This window comes from Nicotiana tabacum, chromosome 24, assembly GCF_000715075.1.
Source record: "Nicotiana tabacum cultivar K326 chromosome 24, ASM71507v2, whole genome shotgun sequence".
In the NCBI taxonomy this organism is placed as follows: Eukaryota; Viridiplantae; Streptophyta; class Magnoliopsida; order Solanales; family Solanaceae; genus Nicotiana; species Nicotiana tabacum.
In genome coordinates this window covers 1,810,566-1,831,338 of record NC_134103.1, presented here as the reverse complement: position 1 = coordinate 1,831,338, position 20,773 = coordinate 1,810,566, and the positions used below count along the sequence as shown (strand labels likewise).

Here is a 20,773-nt window from a genome sequence, read left to right as displayed (position 1 = left end):
TATGATAGAGGGTTGTGTAAGGATTGCAAGGTTATCCCGAGTGAGTCACTCGCGACCCAACAAAGGCTCTTGGTGGTGGACGTTGGCATACCGATAAGGAGGAAGAGAAAGGTGGTTTGGGGTCGTGTGAGGATTAGGTGGGGTGCCTTGACGAAGGAGAAAGCTCATGAGATGGGGAGGAGGTTGTTGGCTTTGGGGGCTTGGAGAAGTAGTAGGAAAGCAAGCGGTATGTGGACGATGACGGCGAACAGTATTAGGGAGGCGGCAAGAGAGGTGTTAGGGGTTCGAAGGGTTACTCGGGCGGGCACAGGGGTGACTGGTGGTGGAACGCCGAGGTCCAGGGTAAGGTGGAGGGAAAGAAAGTGGCGTATCGATGGTTAGTGGAGAGTACGGACGAGGAAGAGAGGCAGATGAACAGAGTAAGCTATAAGGAAGCTAAGAAGGTGGTGAAGTTAGCGGTCACAGAAGCGAAGAATGCAGCATTTGGTCGCATGTATAAAGAACTGGGGGACAAAGGCGGAGACAAGAAGTTGTTCCGGCTGGCCAAAGCGAGAGAGAAGACGACTCGTGATCTAGACCAAGTGAGGTGCATCAAGGACGAGGAAGGCCGAGAGTTAATGGAAGACGTGCAGATTAAGCGAAGGTGGCAGACGTACTTCCATAAGCTGCTGAATGACGAAGGGGACCGAGACATTGTGCTAGGAGAATTGGAGCACTCCGAGTGTCACCGAGATTTCAGCTATAGTAGGCGCATTAGAGTCAAGGAGGTTGTCGGGGCTATGCGTAAAATGAGCAGGGGCAAAGCGACAGGGCCAGACGAAATTCCAGTAGAATTTTGGAGGTATGTGGGTAGAACAGGATTGGAGTGGCTAACTGGGATGTTTAATGTTATTTTCAAGACGAAAGAGATGCCAGAGGAATGGAGGTAGAGTACGATGATTCCGCTATACAAGAACAAAGGCGATATCCAGAAATGTAACCACTATAGGGGCATCAAGCTACTGAGTCATACCATAAAAGTGTGGGAGGGAGTAGTGGAAGCGAGGGTGAGGAGGCTGGTGTCGATATCCGATAACCAGTTTGGGTTTATGCCTGGTCGTTCCACTACGGAAGCTATCCATCTTATTCGGAGGTTGGTGGAACTGTACAGGGACAGGAGGAAGGATTTTCACATGGTGTTTATTGACCTAGAAAAAGCTTATGACAAGGTACCTAGGGAAGTTCTTTGGAGATTCCTGGAGGTGAAAGGTGTTCCGGTGGCTTATATTAGGGTGATTAAGGATATGTATGATAGAGCTAAGACTCGGGTTAGTACAGTGGGGGGCGACTCAGAGCATTTTCCGGTTGTTATGGGGCTACACTAAGGATCGGCGCTCAGCCCGTTCTTATTTGCTATGACGATGGACGCACTGACACACCATATTCAAGGGGAGGTGCCATGGTGTATGTTATCGCTGATGATATAGTTCAGATTGATGAGACGCGAGGTGGTGTTAACGAGAGATTGGAGGTTTGGAGACGGACCCTTGAGTCTAAAGGATTCAAGTTGAGCCAGACTAAGACTGAATACGTAGAGTTCAAGTTCAGCGGTATGCCAGGTGAAGCGGACATGGACGTGAGTCTTGACTCTCAAGTCATCCCAAAGAAAGGCAACTTCAAGTACCTGGGGTCGATTATTCAGGGGGATAGGGATATTAACGAGGATGTTACGTAACGTATAGGAGTGGGGTGGATAAAATTGAGGCTAGCGTCTGGTGTCCTGTGTGACATAAAGGTGCCTCTGTAACTTAAAAGAAAGTTCTATAGAGCGGTGGTTAGGCCGGCCATGATATATGGGGCAGAGTGTTGGCTAGTCAAAAATTTTCATACACAGAAGATGAAAGTTGCAGAAATGAGGATGCTAAGATGGATGTGCGGACGCACTAAGCTAGATAAGATTAGGAATGAAGATATTCGGGTGAAGGTGGGCATGGCTCCCATGGAAGACAAGATGCGGGAAGCTAGGCTTAGATGGTTCGGGCACGTGAGGAGGAGGAGACTGGATGCACCAGTAAGGAGGTGTGAACGACTGGCCTTGACGGGTATGAGACGAGGTAGAGGGCGACCTAAGAAATATTGGGGAGAGGTGATCAGGCAGGACATGATGCGGACACAGATTTTCGAGGGCATGGCCCTTGACAGGAAGTTATGGAGGTCGAGCATTAGGGTTGTAGGTTAGGAGATAGGAGGCTAGTATATTAGTGTTTTGTTTTAGGCTGCTAGTGGCTCCAGTTGTGTTCTTAAAACTTCATTAGGGTCGTAAGTTAGGCTGTAGTATGTTTAGTGGCCCTTTGTGTACATATTATTCCCTTGCGTCTGTAGTACTGTGCCTTTGTTACTACTTAGTGTTACTACTTAGTGTTACTACTTTGCTCTTTATTTTCTAGTTATTGTGTTGATGCTGTTATCTTTCTGGATTCCGTTGCTGTTACTGATACACTGTCTCTTTCCTTCTTGTGCCGAGGGTCTACCGGAAATAACCTCTCTACTCCTCTGGAGTAGGGGTAAGGTCTGCGTACACACTACTCTCCCCAGACCCCACTTGTGGGATCTCACTGGGTTGTTGTTGTTGTTGTTGTTAGTATTATTGCGTACAGGTTAATGTGAGTGACCTGCCTTAGCCTCGTCACTACTTCGCCGAGGTTAGGCTCGGCACTTACCAGTACATGAGGTCGGTTGTACTGATACTACACTCTGTACTTCTTGTGCAGATTTTGGAGTTGGTCTCAGCGGTGTACCATAAACTTGCTCGGATTTCAGCTACCAGAGGAGACTTGAGGTATAGCCTCACGACGTCCGCAGTTCTGAAATTTCCGGCTACTTTACTTTAGCTGTGTGTTTGTTTACAGACAGCTTTATTTTATTCACACCTTTATTTGTAATAATCTAGAAGCTCGTGCACTTGTGACACTAATTCTGGGATGGTATTTAGATACCGTTATTTTTATGGATTATTCACTACAATTCAGACCTTACTTCCGTATTTGTTTTCTTGTTATTAATAAATTTAAAAATTATTTTAAAAATGGATAATATTATTCTAACGTTGGCTTACCTAGTATGTGAAATGTTAAGCGTCATCACAGTCCCGGAGGTGAGAATTTCGGGTCGTGACACATTTTAAAAGTTAGCATAGGAACATAACCTTGAGGAGATCTAGAAATTCTTACAATTTCATAATTAGAACATCAAGTTAGACCATAGGTAGTAATTAAAGTCATATTCAAAGTTCTAATTATTTATAATGTAAACAAAAATAATTATCAGTCTACCATAATTTTCCTTTACCTGGTATAATCTATTTATAATGTAAACAACAAGAGAGATATCTCGAACTCAACCTTTGTGCTTTGCCATAAATATGAGTTATTATTTCGCTTTGTGGCTATTTTTAGGTTCCATTGACACCAATGAGAATATTGCAAAAACAAAATTATCACTATGAGATTTGAGAAAATTTTAGTCTTTTTTCATGTAATGTTTCTTAATTAATATCTAACGATTATCTATAATTATTTAGAAGGCTTAAATTTTAAGGTTAATTACATATCATTCAAATAACTCAGATATTTAATATGGTTAATGTCAAATATCAAATATCAAAATGGAGTCATACTGGGAAAAATAATTCACTGGCTAAATTATTTTTAAAATTTTTAGATAGCCAACTAAAATGAGTTTTGAATTAAGGATAATATATTCACTTATATTATTATAAAAATAATTATTATTGAAAAATAAAGTTTTAGAAACTGAAATTTTAAAAAAGAAATATTTTTTAAGAGATATCAACACACAAAATAAGAGTTCAAGTAGTAGTAAAAGAGTCAAGTCGTATCCAAAGAGTCATTCATAGTCTCAACATTTGATTGTTTTGCCATAAATATGAGTTATTATTTTGCTTCCTCACTATTTTTAGGATCCAATGACACCGGCGAGAATGATATCAAAAAAAAAAAAAAGAAGAAGAAATTGTTAAATTTTTTTCATGTAGTGTTTATTATTAATATCCAATGATTATCTATATTTACCGAAAAAGTTTAAATTTTAAGATTATTTACATATAATCCAAATAACTTAAATATTTGACATGATTAATGTTCGCGCATCCGCGCGGTTGCTAATACTAGTGATTTATACTCTCCGTTTCAATTTATGTGAACCCTTTTGACTGGGCGCGGAGATTAAGAAAAGAGAGAAGACTTTTGAATTTGTGGTGTAAAATGAGACACATATATTTTGTGTGGTTATAAATCATTGCATAAAGGTAAATTATTTCCAAATAGGGAAAGAAGTCATTCTTTTTGGTACGGACTAAAAAGGAAATAGGTTCACGTAAATTAAAACGGAAGAAATATAATAAAAAATTTACATGTATTCATGATTTTACGTGTATTACAAAGAATAATATTTTATAGGTTGCCATAACCAATTTGTAGACTTTGCAAATTAGAATAAGTCCATGTTCGGTGAAGTTTTGATCATTTCTCTTACATGAAAACACAGTCAAAAAAGCACATGAAATGAAGACAAAAATGGGATTTGTCACCATTTCACGGATCCACACCATGACTTACGTACCTGTTATCATTACCCCAATCTTATTTAATTATAATTAATTAACCAATGAGATTACATTAATTTGAAATTATAGCCTTACCAAATTACTCTTATACTCATATTTCCCACTAATCACGGGCTTGCTTTCTCTTCTTTCTTTCTTTTTTAACTTATTTTCTTTTATTTATTTGTGAAAGAATATGAACGAGATCGAGACGATGAGCGCGCATTTTAAATTATCGAAGCTTTTGAAGATTTTCCTTGAGAATTAGAAATCACATGCATGACAAGCTTTGTAAACTATGCCTTTATATTCAAATTAATATAATGAACTTAATCGTTAGAACATTTGCTTACGCACCTAATGGACAAAAACAATAGCGAAAATATAAATTTTGCTAAAGGTGTTCAGAATTTAAAACGATATATTTGATCGGAAAAACAAAAGAAGATCACAACGCACAAGACAAGGGAAAAAAGAATAAAAACAAAACAAAAATATAAAAAACTTTTTACAGTAATCTTTTTCAAAATTGTAAAAAGGAGTCGGCATTTTAAAACCTGCACTCTTTCTTTGACCCAGAAACACCGCAAACTCTAGCAAAAAACAAGCAATTACTACTCCTTATTTAATACCCATGTTGCCATTTATGCTCAACTCGTGCCAAGATTTCAAGATGGTTCCAAGAAACTTATCCACAATTAAAAAAACAAAACCCCAAAACGAGCCTTATTTACTATAAATATTGTTTCTAATTATTTGGTTGTTAGATCTGATTATATACTACTACTATATAATAGGAGTAGGAAGAAACAGAACCCCAAAGCTTACAACAAGTCACAAAGACAACAGAAAAACAAAAGGCAAAAATGGGGAATACTCTAGGTGGAAAAAAGACAACAAAAGTGATGAAAATCGATGGACAAACCATGAAATTCAAGACACCAATTTATGCAAACGAGGTTCTAAGAAATTATCCTACTATGGTATTATTAGAATCCGAATCAGTGAAGCATTTTGGGGTCAGAGCAAAGCCATTGGAACCACAACAAGAGTTGAAACCCAAAAGGCTCTATTTCCTAGTTGAGTTACCTAAGTATCCCGAAGAGAAAACCCCGAGGAGGGTCCGTTCAGGGATCCAAATGAGCGCTAAAGATAGGCTCGAAACCCTAATGTTAGCTCGGAGATCTGTGTCTGACTTGTCAATCTTGAAGCCTCCCAGTATTATGACTGAAGAGTCGTCATATCATAATAACTATGCTTCAGGCTCAGTGCTTAATAATAGTAAGACGGAGAACGGTGGTGGGACCGTGAGGGTAAAGTTGAGGTTGCCTAGAGCTGAGGTGGAGAAACTAATGATGGAGAGTAAAGAAGAAGGAGATGTTGCCGAGAAAATTATGCGACTTTGCTTGGTCAACAATGGTGGTGGTGGCGGTGGTGGTGGAAGAGACATGTTTCAGAATAAAAGTGGTCCGTTGTTGGAAGAACAAAGTAATTGGAAGAATAACAATGGAGGAATAATTAAGAAAGGAATCAGATCTCGAGAGGTAATGTTCTCTTCCTTATAGACATTGATCCACTTTTCATGTTATGTTTTCTTTACATTCTTTTTTTGTCCATGTCTAATCATGATTCTAAACTTAAGAAAAAAAAAGAAGAATTAACCTAAATAGTACCTCATTTAATTATTTAATCTAAAAATATATATAACCACGTGTAATTAGTGTATAATTATCGTATACCGGCTAGAAAAAGTAGACAATGAAACTGACCGGCTATTTGCGTAAAGATCCCAAAAAATAATGAGTTACTAATATTCATCGGTGATTTTAAAAATACTTACACTATCAAGCCACGTATTATTGTAATATTTATCACGTATTATTGTAACCAAGAGTGTATTGTTCTAGTGGTGAGCACCCTCCACTTCCAACCAAGAGGTTGTGAGTTCAAGTCACCCCAAGAGCAAGGTGGAGAGTTTTTAAAGTTGGAGGGAGGGAGCCGAGGATCTATCAGAAACAGTCTCTCTACCTCAGGGTAGGGTTAAGGTCTGCGTATTACATTCAGTGTATAGGTTAAACTCTAAAATAAAATTAATTAATTAATTAGTATATAATAAATGTTGTTTAAGTTAAAATAATTTACGTTTTTTTTAGTAAAAGAAGAACTCAATTTGTAGACTACTACATGATCCTATAGTGTAGCTGTGAACTTGATATAACTAAGTTATATTCACAAAATATGTACTCGAACATGATGCATATATCAAATTAATAAGTGATGAATGATATATGTGTCTTTTACGCAATTTTTACATGACATTTAATCATAATTAATACATACACAAAAGAAATTATCACTTAAACATGATATATTAACATGGTTTGGTGCATGGACCTTGTTTGAGTGAGTTTTTTGGTAAAATAATTCTTGTATTGTGTGATATACTTTTAGTAAAAAAAAAAAATTTAAGGCAAATTTTAGTAAAAGATAGGTATATGGAGACTTTTCTAGTTTCTCAAATTTGACTTCTCATTTCCTCAACTAGTGTTGTCTTTTGCTTATAATTCAGAAACTGCATGGTCAAATCAATTTTGTTAAATTACATGAGTGTGAAAAGCTTTCCCTTTATTGAATTTAATTTCCAGAATGACTGCTTCATTCTGAAATTCTTGGTTTACTTCGATCATCGACCAAAGTCAAACTTTGATGAGTTCAACTTTTTCTTATTTATATTAAATTTTGTATCCATATAGAGGATAAAAATATAAAATTTAGTCCTTTTCCCTATAAAAAAACAAGAAACTAGTTACTGGAAAAGGAAATTTTGTTTCCATATGTGATAAGATAATGTATACGTACATGTACGTAATGCTAGAAAATATTAGTAACTAGATTTTTAAGACCAATTAAAAGAAAATAAATGAAAGAGATTGAAGTTGAAGTGTGAATAGTGCCTTATCAACTAATTCGTTACCTAACGGCTACCAAGAATAGTTTTTAAAAATCTATTTTGGTTTTTTGTCAACTTTCCTCAGAGCATTATACATCATTTTTCTTTTATGGATAAAATTTACATGAGTTTGTGGATGATATCAAGAATAATTCCCAAAAGAAAAATCATTATTAAAAACATTTGAATTTCTGACGGACGTTTTTTTTAAAACGTACATATAAAAAAAACGTCGAAGCTATTTTCGACGAATACAATCCTGGCAGATTTTGCAGGAATTGTTGGTGTTTCTAGTAGTATATTAAGTTCCGCTATTGAGATGGTTCGAACTCAAATTCAAGTTTTAGGAATAAATAATCTTTTGATAAGAAGTACTATACTCTCTCTAGTGAACCTATCTAATATAAATTTAAATTAGTCGAGTCACTAGAAATGAGAAATAAGCAGTGTGGAGAGTGTAACAAACAGAATTGTCTATACACCAAATTAAACCAAACTTCTACTGCCCTGAGACACGTGTCTGGCTTTAATTAGACTGCCTAGCAGACGTAATAGATTCTCAAATATTTAATTAATTATTCAGCTCTTCACATTATTACTATATTGATTCATTATAACTAACATGATGTCAAGTTTGGTTGCACGATTACTGACTCAAAAAATTATAAGTAAATATTGTGTCGACATCTAATTCTGATTGAAATTTTATAAAAAAAAGTAACTGGATTTAACTTGAAGTAAAGGTACAATACCGAGCGAGATATTAAATGTATGTGTATGTTATATATCAAGTGAAAAAAATTTGGTTTGCCAAATTGAATTTTACCTGTTATTGACTTGGCAAGAATAGTTAATAGTTTGACTATTTTTAGTAAAAGTATGTTAATAGACTTTGGGTTGGATTAATTCTTCCCTAGCAGTGGAAGGTATTCCCCAATTTCCATGACCAACTTTTCTTTTTTATTCTATTTAGGCATGATAACAATAGTCTCGGGTTTGTTTGATTTCGGTTTGATTTTTTTTAGTTAAAATCAAATCAAACCGAACCAAATCAAATATGGTCAGGGTTTTTTTTCTACTACCAAACCAAATATGGTCGGGTTTTTTTTTTCAATACCAAACCATAGTCGGATTTTTTTTCTCGGTTTTAACTCGAATTATCGGATTGGTGTGATTTGTCGGTTTTATTTGTACACCCTGAGGATAAAAAAAAGGAAAAGGTTAGGCATTTTGGACACGAAAAAGTACTCGTTAATTACCATTAGTGGTTTTTTTTTTGGGTTCATTTTTACCAACCCAACATTATTGAAACACCCAAACAAGCTGTTACAGATAATCTTGAAAAAATTGTATATAATCTCCTATTTGTAAGTAATTTTTTTTCTTCTTTTTGTTGAATGAATTGCAGAAACGTGTAGGATTCTTGCCAATTACAGAAGGGGAGATTCAATTAGCAGTGGCTTCTTAACAAATTAAAGAGGAGAAAAATAAATCCATTTATTATATTTCTCTCTTTTGTAGTGTACAAGTACTCCTCTCCGAATTCCCAGGCAGACTTTCTCAGATATTTACTACTATTATGTATTAGTCTTTTATTTATGTATAGTAAAATCAGGAAGCTGAGAATTATATGCCGTTTGTGAATTATGTGAGAGACAGCTTACAATATATTCCTGTTTTTTTATATAAAACTATGGTGTGCGCACATTATATTACTGTTATATCCATTTTTATTTTTTTATTTTTTGAACCGTTCCTTAGTATGTCAAACAACCAAAAGAAAGCAAAGGAAAAATTAAGATACATTCTGGATGTTTGATATTTTCAAAACTTAGGCGCTTAAACATTAAGTGTTCAAAATTGATATGGTTTAAAATAGATAAACAAAAGTCAAAGAGTCTTATCTTAGGCCAAGATTTAAAACAAATTATTTGCAGCTAGTATGTTGGGGTGAAATTAAAAAATAGTCAGATTTACAAGTGTTGATTTAAAAATAGACACAATTTTAAAAGTAATCGAAATTTTGTCACTTTTCATGTAAAGATAAATCTGAACGAAAACACTGTTCGAATTCCGAAAAATATTCCAACACAATATACTGGTATAATATGCTGGAAGTTCATACACATGTGCTCCAATCTCCGGTATATTATGCTGGAACTTTCCGTGTGCTGGAGTTGGAAGTTCATACACAGGTGCACCAATCTCCAGTATATTATGCTGGAATTTTCCGTGCAGCAACAAAATAATGACTATATTTCAATGACTTTATAAACGCGAACTATTTTTCAATTAACAATCCCAAAAATAACTGAACTTGTACCCGACAAGAGAATGTGTTGTAGTATAAAATAATAAGAATAACAATGTTGAAGGATTGTTCTTAATCTTTTTCACATGACAGACAAAATCTCCATAAAAAATCTGGTATCATAAAGTCATAAAGTCAATTCTATTATGTTTCCACAAGGGTCTATTTCGTTTTATTTATTTTTTATTAAAGAATTACCCTTTTCTCCATTACAAGAGAAGTGACAGGAATAAAATAGTGCCCTACTCTTTCTTGAATGGTAATAAAGTTGATGTACGTAAAAAAAAGTGGAACATGATTTGGAGTTTATCCCATAGTCAAGATTAATTTACAATTGTTTTGGAAAGACTCTCCTACTATACTTCCCACAGTTGTAAAAGGAAATGTGGGAGGAAAAGGCTGAGCTCTTTTAAGAAGACAATTCTTTTAAGATGAAGTTTAAGCTCTACACACCAATTATGTAATAATTACACGTTAATTTTTATGATAAGCATTAACTGATAACCAGCTAAAATGAGATAACTAACCTATTATCATCAACAATAACAACAAATCCAGTGTAATCCCACAAGCAATCTAGGGAGGGACGTAGTGTGTATGCAGACCTTATCCCGACCTTTAATAAGGCAGAAAGGCTGTTTCTGAAGAACCCTCGGCTCGGGAATATAACTAACCTATTATTGTAGGTTAAAATACACTAACAATGGAAAAAGGCTTTACACTAGTGGAAAAGTACTATGCAGAGAGAAGGGGAAGTCTAATGCAAACTGATTTGCAATAAGAGACATTTGATTTCATTTACTCAATGAAGCTTTTGTATAAATGTACAGATGGTCAAATGTACACTTTGCCATATTTCTTAATAAAGATGACAGTCCCTACTTCTCATACACTTTTCCAAGGGGAATTTTAACCCCAGATGGCAAAACAAATATGAACCAACTGGAAAATAACTAACCTTCCTTCATCTGCAATTTTGTGCAATTAGGAAAGTTTGCTTATTGGCAGAAGGCTCTAAGAAAGAATAGAACAAATTCAAGATTTTCAAGATGACCATTGATGTGGTACCGTGAGAAAATAGGTTGTCATCGCTTTTCTGAATCTTTTCTTGTATTGTAGTGGAGAAACAATAGTCGGGGATTCATTCTTCGGTCCTCCAAGTATGCCGGATGCCTTTACCCATGTCTCTAAGTGCTTGTCCCAAGTATACTGCCTCATGAAGTCTATGATCCCCAAGACTAACTCTTTTCGCTCTTCGTCCACCCCAACCAGCAAAGAGTAGTCCATCACATCAACAGACTGTCAAAAACAAAAAACTTTATTCAATCATCGTTGAAATTTACACTTAAGGGAGATTCACCAGTTGCGCTCCCTCAAGTTGTTCATCATAAAGTGCTCACTAAACTTGAGTTGTGGCTATGTTCCTTTATTGCATTTATGAAATTGCAAAATTCTCATTTAACTTAAAAATCTATATCACAATCTAGAGAGAGATAGGAAGCAAAAGTAGCTTACTGCCAAAAAGGATGTATCGTTCCAAACAGCTCGCTCCAGGCTTCTTTTTGCTTTGCTTCCAAGAAATATGGGTTTCGTATGCAATGTTTCTAAAAGATTCATATCCAGCAACACTTTGTTTGCCCCAGTTGTATCTGCATTGTAGCGAGATCGTAGAGAACCCTTGAGATCATAGACCCTCGAGATCTTTCTTTCAAAAAAGAGATTCTCCATCACAATTAAATCCATTTTTGTTTCCCTGCCGCCTTTCAAGTGTTTGACCGAAACCTAAAACATTGGATATGAATAGGAATAAGACTTGTGCTACAACTAAAAACTAGTTCGAAAATTAAAGCCACACCATTTTTCACTGTCATAAGAAGGAAGTTTATAGGAGAAAACATGAAAAGGAAGTCGAACCTGGAATATTCCAAGAACTTTAGCAAGGCAAGTTGGACTCTGTGAGCTAATAGAATCTGTTATATATTTGAAGTACTCCGGTGCAAATTCTTCAAAAGAGTCCAACTCAGTTTTCTGAACTTGTTTTATTATGAATCTTTCATCCAATGACTTGGCAAAATAAACATTGCTCTTTCCCCCTTGAGCACTCCATCTTTTGCAACGACTCAAGGAACGTACAAAATCCAGTTCATCAGGACAGCACTTCCTCCTAAGAGCATCAAACTGCTTTGCAAAGTAACAAGTGACAGAAAATTTGACCTTTCTCCCAGCAATCGAAGATTCGTCATCAAAAGAGACCCTTAGGTGAGGAGAACTTTTCGAATCTACAAATAGGGAAGTAATTGTACTGGAAGCATCTTCAGAACCATAGCTACCATAATGCATATAATCCATGTCGAGGGAGCCAAAGGACTGCCATGCCGAGAGGCGAGGAGCCACTCCAGCCTCCTTATTGATGTCACTTGTGTTCCAACCCCGTCCATACACGCTTGCCTTGTCAGTGACGCAATCATTATATGCTTTCGAACAAAGTGCATAAGATATTATGCTAGTAGGTTCATTGTCATAAACAGCTACGACAACATCTCCATGTGAAACCATCAACCGAGCTCCGTCAGGTATAAGAGATGCATAAGAAATAAACGAGGGCGATGAACCCATAAGAAGATTAAACTTATGAGCTTCACTAGGTGACATCTGAGAATAACTTCTCTGAACACTGGAAACAGGGTCTCTGATCATATTCCTGTAGTCACCAGAAGCATGAAAAGACCTAATTGTTGATAAATGTAATGAAGAAGGCGGCAGTCCCTTCCTGATTCTTTCCTGAAGTCTCAGAGCAGAGTCAAAGGAGTGAACTCTTGCGGGTGACCGTAGCTTTCTAAAAGGAGGGTAATCAAGTTGACTTGGTGGTCTAAAAGAAGCAGCTTCAGATCCTTCTCCTTGCAGCATCAGAAGCAACTGACCTTTTTTGGGAGATCGGTCTGTGCCAGTCCAAGCAGAATCTATCTGATCGGAAAGGACTGATGCAGCTGAAGGAGTTCGTGCCAAGGATGTTTCAGTAGCCACATTCTCTCCTTCCATCTGCATTTCCTGCGTTCTCTCACTATCAGATGAGGTTAACATGGAACTTTCGAGCTCACCAGAACCATAAGGTGATACGCGAGTTTCCTCCTGTTCGGACTGCAAAGCTTTCTCGGTATATTCTTCTAAGTCTGAGAACCCAGGCACAGATTCTTCATAAACATGTTCAAGAGTGTCATTCTTCAGAAACATGTCCCTCCTCCAGTCTATCAGCTCATTACAAGATCCAGAATCCTCTGAACCCACTGAACTAGAACTCTTTTCAAGAAAAGATTTCACAGACAAAAGCCGACGATCCCAAACATGCGAAGCAATCACAAGGGAGTGCCTCAAGTGATTCAGCTCAAGAATGTCTATTGCAGCCTGCCTTGGGTCGAAAGTTTCTTCATCATCCGGTTGAAGAAAGTCCTAGTGTACAGGCAAACAGAAAGCAAAGCAGTAAGGAGAAAGACAGCACTAGTCATGCATGCTTTACTACATAATCTGCAGCAAAACTGCAAAATTATACTCATGAAAGGAAAATGTACAAGTATTAAGATTGATGACCCGTTGTTTCTTACATAGTAATCGTTCTTTTCTTTCATAAGCAGGTCCTTTAACTCCACGATGCAGTCATTCAACTGAGTTGTATATATTTGACATTCTAAAGAGGAACTTTTCTCTTCAATCCTTCGAAAGGCACTGGATATTTCCGCGTACAAAGCTTTGGCTTTACACAGTAACTGCAGGAAAGACAAGACATGTCACACAGAGCTATTGTAAGCAAAAACAAAACCAAAGATATTACAAAAACTCAGAATCATTTCAAGATAGCCACGAAAAGTATTTATAAATTCTGGCACCTCAGCTGCTTCTTTCCTTAGCCATTCCTGTTCTGTGTAGCCACTAAATTCAAGAGTTAATGGGGGCAGACGAACTGACAGAATGTCAATAGGAGAATAGCGGAAGAACGCAACCATACTTCCACACCTGCAAAAGCAAAGTCTATTTTATTCTCTTCACAACAAGATGGTGAAGCAATGACTGAATAATCACAGTGATTTCAAACTGTTGGGGAAGCCAACCCTATTCTTAAGGAAAGTACTACACAGTACGGACCCATAATATCGGAGGCAGTCTCTTTGCAGAGAATGACCACAGCTAGCAACACGGTTAGCAGTTGCATGATTTGAAAAACTAAGTTCCAAGAACTTCCCAAATGAGAGTCCCCAAGCAGCATCTGACATTATTACTCTGCGAGTCGCTGGTGGAACTCCCTCTATTTGTGCACACTTAAGACATCGATGCCACATCCAAATCTTTTTGTCCCGTTCACCAGGAAGTGAACTCACCGAGGGAAGGCGTCTAACATTTATGGTAAGATTCCCCTGTTGGTGTGTATAGCAGATGACATGAGCCTCGGCTGGCTCCTTGCATGATTGACAGGAAGACATCTGACATCATGAAGTGAAATACAAAAATAGCATGAAATTATTTTGGGTAAGGGAATATCATGTATTATTGAACTTAGAGACAAAATGATGATTTACCTGACCAAAAAGATCATCCTGAAGATATCGCCCAAGTGGTTTATCAAAAGAGCTATAGAACTTGATGCGAAGTAGCCGAGAACGTTCACACACACTTCCATTTAAAATACATCGACTAGAGAAGGAAACTAATATGCTTTGACAACCGTCCGCAGCTGAATAGAATTCATTGGAGGCTTCGTTTTCATCTGACTTTTCAAGCCTTGACAGCTCTCCTAGGTCTCTGGGCTGACTCTCTTCTTGACCTGAAGTTTCCAGCGATCCTTCATTAGTTTGATCTTTGATTTCAACAAAACCAACAGCTCTCGAATCATGCGCAAGAAACGGTGCTAGATTTTCAAGACCAGCAGTAGAGAGAACATCTCTTGCTCCACAGTCATCTAGGTTAGATTGATCGCCGCATTGAGGGTAATGATGCTCCAACAATGACTCCGGTAAAACTACCTCCACACTGCAATTGGCAGATCCTAGTTGAACATGTGAGTCATTTGCAACTGTCTGCGCTCTTGCAGCCGCAGCAGAATGAGAAATCGCTGAGATAGAATTATCAGCAGATGTACCCTCGGGTGCTGCAGATGCTTTAGGTAGACTAGCACCCTCATCAGCAAGGAACGATGTCTCGAGGGACAGATGATATGCAGCAAATACAGCATACTGAACGACCTTCTTCAGCTTCTTCAGCTCTTCACGACATGAGCCCCTTAGCAAGACCTACATATTGTCAAATGAAAGGATAAGTGACCCTCTATATCTAACTTCAACATTTAATATACAAATAAAGATACAAGACAATATCTTGTCAACTTTGCACATAAGCTTGAGTTGAAACTCGCAAACCCCATATTGGCAGAAGAAAAAAACATGAGAGCTACACATTTAGTGACGAGGGAACCCCATTGAAGTTTCACAACAAGTTTAAACTAATGTTCACAATGCTATTAAAAACGAAATGCTTATAAAAGCATCAAATGTTTCATGGGCTTCAAGCTCAACGCACAACTAAAGCCCCTTGTTTTTATGCGCAATGCAAGAAATTATATATGTAAACACAAACAAAATCTGCTTGGAGTTAGAAATGAAAAAAAAGGGCTATTAAGTTAAATATATGAAGTGAAACATCTTAATTAAGTTCAAATAACAATTTAAATTTCTTAATCAGATGTAAAGATGAAATTTCTGGTTTCTACTTGAAATTGGTGACTAGAAAGGAGAAGTACAAATGGCACAGAAGAAATCATCATATAAATGCCATAACATGAGCATAACCATAAGGGAACCCACTTGAATAAACATATAATTAGAGCAAGGTGGTCAAAGTTAAATAGATGCATGATATTAGTAGTAGTTTAGAGGAACTTTGCATGCTCAAGGAAGTAAAAAAGACGAGTATACCAACAGGTATGCAATATTTAAATCATATTTAGAACTTCAAATAATTCGAATTTCAGTAAACCAATAATGGATTCAAGGTAGGGGAAAATACCGTGCAACCTAAACGCCTAGGACAACCATCAAAAAACATCAGAGTTTTTGATGGCTTCTTGTTTAACTGGTTGGCATGTTCATGCTCTTCAGAAACCTTTTCTAAGCGGAAGAGTTCGCAATGTCCCAATCTTGTTGTGGTTATGTTATCAATGGATGGGGTTACAAGAGCACCAGTGCACCTGGCTATCCGCTCTAGCAGTGGCCCCTTAACATTTAACACCAAAGAGATCTCTTTTGCCAGTAGAAGCTCCTGAGCATATGAAGAGACGCTTTTCTCCACAAGCAGCACATTAGGATGGTGAGCCTCTATTCTTGAAATGATCATCTTCAGGTGCTCCTTTTCCTGTTAGGCGAACAGAACATTTTAATCTGTCTCTATTTGCTCTTATCTCATCCATTAACAGATAAAGATCAAGTCAAAACCTGTTGCAATAAGGTGTCAAAAGATGCCAACTGATTGGCAGCTCTTTGGTACTCAAGTGCTCCTCGTAAAATAAGTAATCGGGCATTTTTGTACTGTGAAGTCATGCGCTTGTGTTTGATATTCTTAGTACAAACTACTCCTTTAACGAGGGTGCTGCATTGAACCAAAACTCAATCATGAATCTAACAAAAAACAAACCTGAACCCGCCAGACTTTCACATGATCAGAAAAAATGGAAAATATTAATGTCCGTGTGGTAAGAAGAGAAAAATTCACCTTTCACTTTGGCTTCCTGAAGCTACGCACTTGACCTTTACATAATCACCTGGATCCATGCTGCCTCCTTTACTAGTATCTGGCTTCACATAATTTGCAGCTTGCCATGCTATTGATGTAACTATGTCAATCCAGTCATCAGTGCTGCCTTCCTTCCCTGAATTTATACCTTCACCTTGCAATAGCTGCAAGACAAGAGCCCTGAAATGACCGTGTACAACAGCTCGTAATGGTTCCTTGTGATCCGCTTGCTGTTTCTCCTTTGCAGGGAAAATGCTGGCAAGGCTCCCACTGGAAGAAAATGATGCAGAAGTCTCTCCGATTTCATCATCCTCGTCATCATATGTAAAGAAATTATTTTGTGCCTCGTCATCTTCATCGTCAGGTGGAGGAGGGAACCATAGACGACCATTGTTTTCAAAATCCAATGGTTTTTGCTGCTTCTCAAACTGGTCTTGGTAAATGGACAAATTGTCAACACAGTCATCAGCAGTCTCTAGATCCTCATTTCCTTTCTCAACCCTTCCTAAAACAGTTGACGCTTCATGATCAAGGGGACCATCATTCCGAGACATTGGGGTCTCTTGTTGGTGCTGTACAGAATGCCCAACTCTATTGGAAATAAAACGAATCCTAGAGGGGCTTTTTGAAGGACTAGATCCAACTGATCTGAAACCGTAAAATTCATGTCTAGTACTAACACTACTTGATTCTATATCAGAAGTATCATGACAATAGTCACTTGATGGGCTAAAAGAATGATCCATGAAGTCCCCTCCTTCATCTTCATCACTCCTACAATTATAAGCACAAAAGTAAGATTTCTTAGTTCAAGGAAGCAGCTTTGAAAACACAAGTTGAACATATGTTAGCAATCTCATAAAATCTATGTAGCTTCTGTTTGATGGGTAATTTTTTTCCAAAAAGAAACAGTAGGCTTTATTCGGTAGTCAAATTAACATACATGAAGTTTGTCTTCTCTTTGTTCAATGTTGCTTGAGTGCTACCGAGTACGGTGGCAGATGCCCAGTCAAGTTGCAGGATGAAAAAATTTGGGATGGGGGAACGATAATTGGAAGGTCGCACCATTGTTATGTTCTAGATGATGTGGGAAAAAGAGTACATAAGATTTTTCAAGGAGTAAAGAAGCCCATGTGGAGAATTAGAAGCTCTTTAGTGCTTGTATTTTTTTGTGTCCAAAAAAAAAAAACTTGTTCAGAAAGCTATATAGATATGTCGGAAATTTAATGATACAACACAAATGTGAAGTTTTTGGCACCACTTTGGTGCAAACGAAATGATCTTTTGACTTGCAAACAAGATAATAGAAAACTGAAAAAACAGATATAAGTTAATATCACATGCCGAATATCTTGGAACGAAACTCCAGCCTTTACACATAAGATTATCGCAACATCAGCTACTTTAAGCCAAGCCAAATCTTGGGATAGATCCAAATCTCTTTTTGAGAAAACAAAGTAAAACCAAGCTCTTATACCCACAATTACGGAAACTAAAACAACTAAATCAATAATTAGATAACAGGTTGATCCTGCCATATTTGATGTTTCATTTAGTATATTAACATACATGGAAAACACAAAATTTCACCCTGGAATAATTACAAGGAAATAAAGAAATCTAACAAATATTGAACCAGATTGTTACCTGCTTGGCGAGTGACGCAAAGACACTGAAGATGGATGACTTGAAAAGGCTGTAAAACTACTCTTACTTGCATCATGTGGAGAATAACCATCAAATCTGTCACTACTGAAATCTGGTGACGGCGGTTCTGGGCTTTCTCTTGGAGATTCAGAAGGATAAACTTTGTCACTAAACTTCCTCGTGCTTTTATGACAATTGCTTAAGTCAGAACAAAATTTGCAAGTCTTGATATCAACCGCAGCCCTCACCAAGCTTTCTGATTCTCCTGATCCAGATGCAACAACATCTGAAGATCCAAAAATGCGCACACAATCATTGCAGAATACTCGACTGCAACTTAAGCAATGGAACTTGAGGTAAGAATCAGTAAACTTCATCTTGCATTCATAACAGGTTTTGCAACTGTCAGCATCCATCTTGCGTCTGCCAGCCAATGAAGTTGGATCACTCATAACCCACGATATCCAAGTCCTAACCTTCTCTATCAAATCCAGTAGTGAACTATCAGGTACTCCCATAGACCAGAAATCACCCACCAAATATACCGATAATTCGCCTCACTTAGATAAGCCTGACTACAACTCTTCTCCTAATCTAAGAATTTTTGTAATCTGATTTCTTTGTGCTAAAAGAAGAAACTCTATCAAAATATAATGGAATCTATAATCCACAATAAAAAATGGTGGATTCAGGGTTATATTTAATGTTTTTTTCTTTAAAAATTACACAAAAAGCAGTAAGCTTTTCCCCCAGAAATCACTAAATATCCTTAAGGGGAGAACAGATTACAACAATCTATTTCACACTGAATTTTGATATATACAACCAAAATAGCTTGAAACTTATGACAACAAAAAGATTGAACCTTTGACCAATCTGTTGACTCAAACCTAAAAACCCAACTCAACCAATCCCAGAATCATCAAGATTTGATCCCAAGATCAAATTTTTCATTAAAATCAAGATCAGATCCAGAGCTCAGCACCCAAATAACTACTGAACAATACTCATATCAGATTCTGCAATTAAATCCTCTAAACCCCAGATAACAATATCTAGAGATAAATAAACAACCCCACCAAAAAAGGAAGAAACTTTTGGAACTTCAGTGAGAAATTAATAGAACCCCAGATCAAGTAACACAAGTATAAAGATTTTTGGGTATAAAAATTGAAACTTTTTAACAAATACAGATTTGTGAGCTGATAAATTTAGCCTGCAAAAACCCCAGAGAGCAATATTTAGAGATAAATAAACAACCCCACCTAAAAAAGGAAGAAACTTTTTGAACTTCAGTGTGAAATAAGAGAACCCCAGATGAAGAAACCGCAAGTATAACAATTTTAGGTAATGAAAAATTGAATCTTTGAGAGAAAAAAAAGGACACAGATTTGTGAGCTGATGAATTAAAGAACAGAGAGAATAAGAATGAAAAGGAGAAAAAGGAAGAGTACAGAGGAAGTGGTGGCTCTCATCTCCATGAACATAACATTCATCATCTGTTTCTTCAGCAAAAACATTATTTTCTCTCTCCTTCCCATTTTTCCCGGCATTGCTCTTGCTGCTTTTAATTTCTCACTTCTCTTAACTTAATAACATTAAAATAATCATCTTCCCATTAAAATACATAACCCATAATTTGCATATGATGCTGAAGATTTCAAATACACAGAACCCTTTTCTTCTTCTCAATACTCCAATGTATAAGTAATAATACTACTAGCAGTACAGCATTTGTTCGTGTATTTATCCCCAAAAAAAAAATCATTTCTCTCTCCAACTTTACTTTTAACTGTGCACTTTATCTTACAGTCATGAACATGAGACCTTTTGATTTTGACATTATTTTTTATATTTTATTGTTATTCTGAATTGGATTTGTTTAGTCTACAGTAATGAGTCTATAGTCACATAGTTGTTTTAAGATGTATAGGATTCCCAACCTAAAAATAAAAAATAAAATTTTATAATATGTGTCTTTTATAATTGGCCTTACGTGGTACAAATTTGAATTAATCAAGACTCAAAAAAATACCAAAACGTCGAGTAAAAAAAAGGTGTACAGCCGTTAGTTAGAATGAGATTTATTAATAATGTTGGGGGGTTTGTTTATTATTTATTATTTATCATTTAGTTTGTTTGATATTTTTATTTGGAATCTTTTCTTTAAAGGGTATTCAAATTCTTGAGCTACTATTGGTCAGCAACAGCGTATGGAATGAAGTATTTTGGCAGCTTAGTCAGCGACAGTATTAAGATAGTGAAAGACTTTTATTTTATTCATTCGTTTGTTTTGTTCTCTTTTTTCTACTATTATATATTTTATGGTAAGTTTTTAATAAACTTTTCTTATATGGTAAGTAATTCACAAGCTGCAACCACTCTCACAATACTAGAATACCTATTATATGGTAATGTCATTTACAGTAGTATTAAGATATAAATAGACCATTATGGTATTGAAAAAGGCAAGCTTCTTCGTTAAAAG

At 36.6% G+C, this 20,773-nt stretch overlaps 3 protein-coding genes across 3 annotated transcripts; 2 read left to right on the top strand and 1 right to left on the bottom strand.

Moving 5' to 3' along the window:
• The first annotated feature begins 410 nt into the window (after positions 1-410).
• LOC142178605 (uncharacterized) lies at positions 411-929 on the top strand. Its single transcript, XM_075248461.1, has one exon. It carries the CDS (start codon positions 411-413, stop codon positions 927-929), a length of 519 nt encoding a protein of 172 aa, XP_075104562.1.
• A 4,327-nt stretch (positions 930-5,256) lies between these two features.
• LOC107787696 (uncharacterized protein At1g66480) lies at positions 5,257-9,274 on the top strand. Its single transcript, XM_016609296.2, has 2 exons — positions 5,257-6,147; positions 8,962-9,274. Exons 1-2 carry the CDS (start codon positions 5,470-5,472, stop codon positions 9,019-9,021), a joined length of 738 nt encoding a protein of 245 aa, XP_016464782.2. The 5' UTR covers positions 5,257-5,469; the 3' UTR covers positions 9,022-9,274.
• A 1,361-nt stretch (positions 9,275-10,635) lies between these two features.
• LOC107815166 (putative 1-phosphatidylinositol-3-phosphate 5-kinase FAB1C) lies at positions 10,636-20,063 on the bottom strand. The gene is made up of 11 exons (XM_016640681.2): positions 18,286-20,063; positions 16,618-17,412; positions 16,341-16,494; positions 15,916-16,260; positions 14,433-15,143; positions 14,002-14,336; positions 13,746-13,872; positions 13,464-13,625; positions 11,779-13,311; positions 11,380-11,646; positions 10,636-11,163 (listed from the first exon to the last, which is right to left on the bottom strand). The coding sequence occupies exons 1-11, from the start codon at positions 18,801-18,803 to the stop codon at positions 10,909-10,911; spliced, it is 5,202 nt and encodes a 1,733-aa protein (XP_016496167.2). The 5' UTR covers positions 18,804-20,063; the 3' UTR covers positions 10,636-10,908.
• Positions 20,064-20,773: the final 710 nt, after the last annotated feature.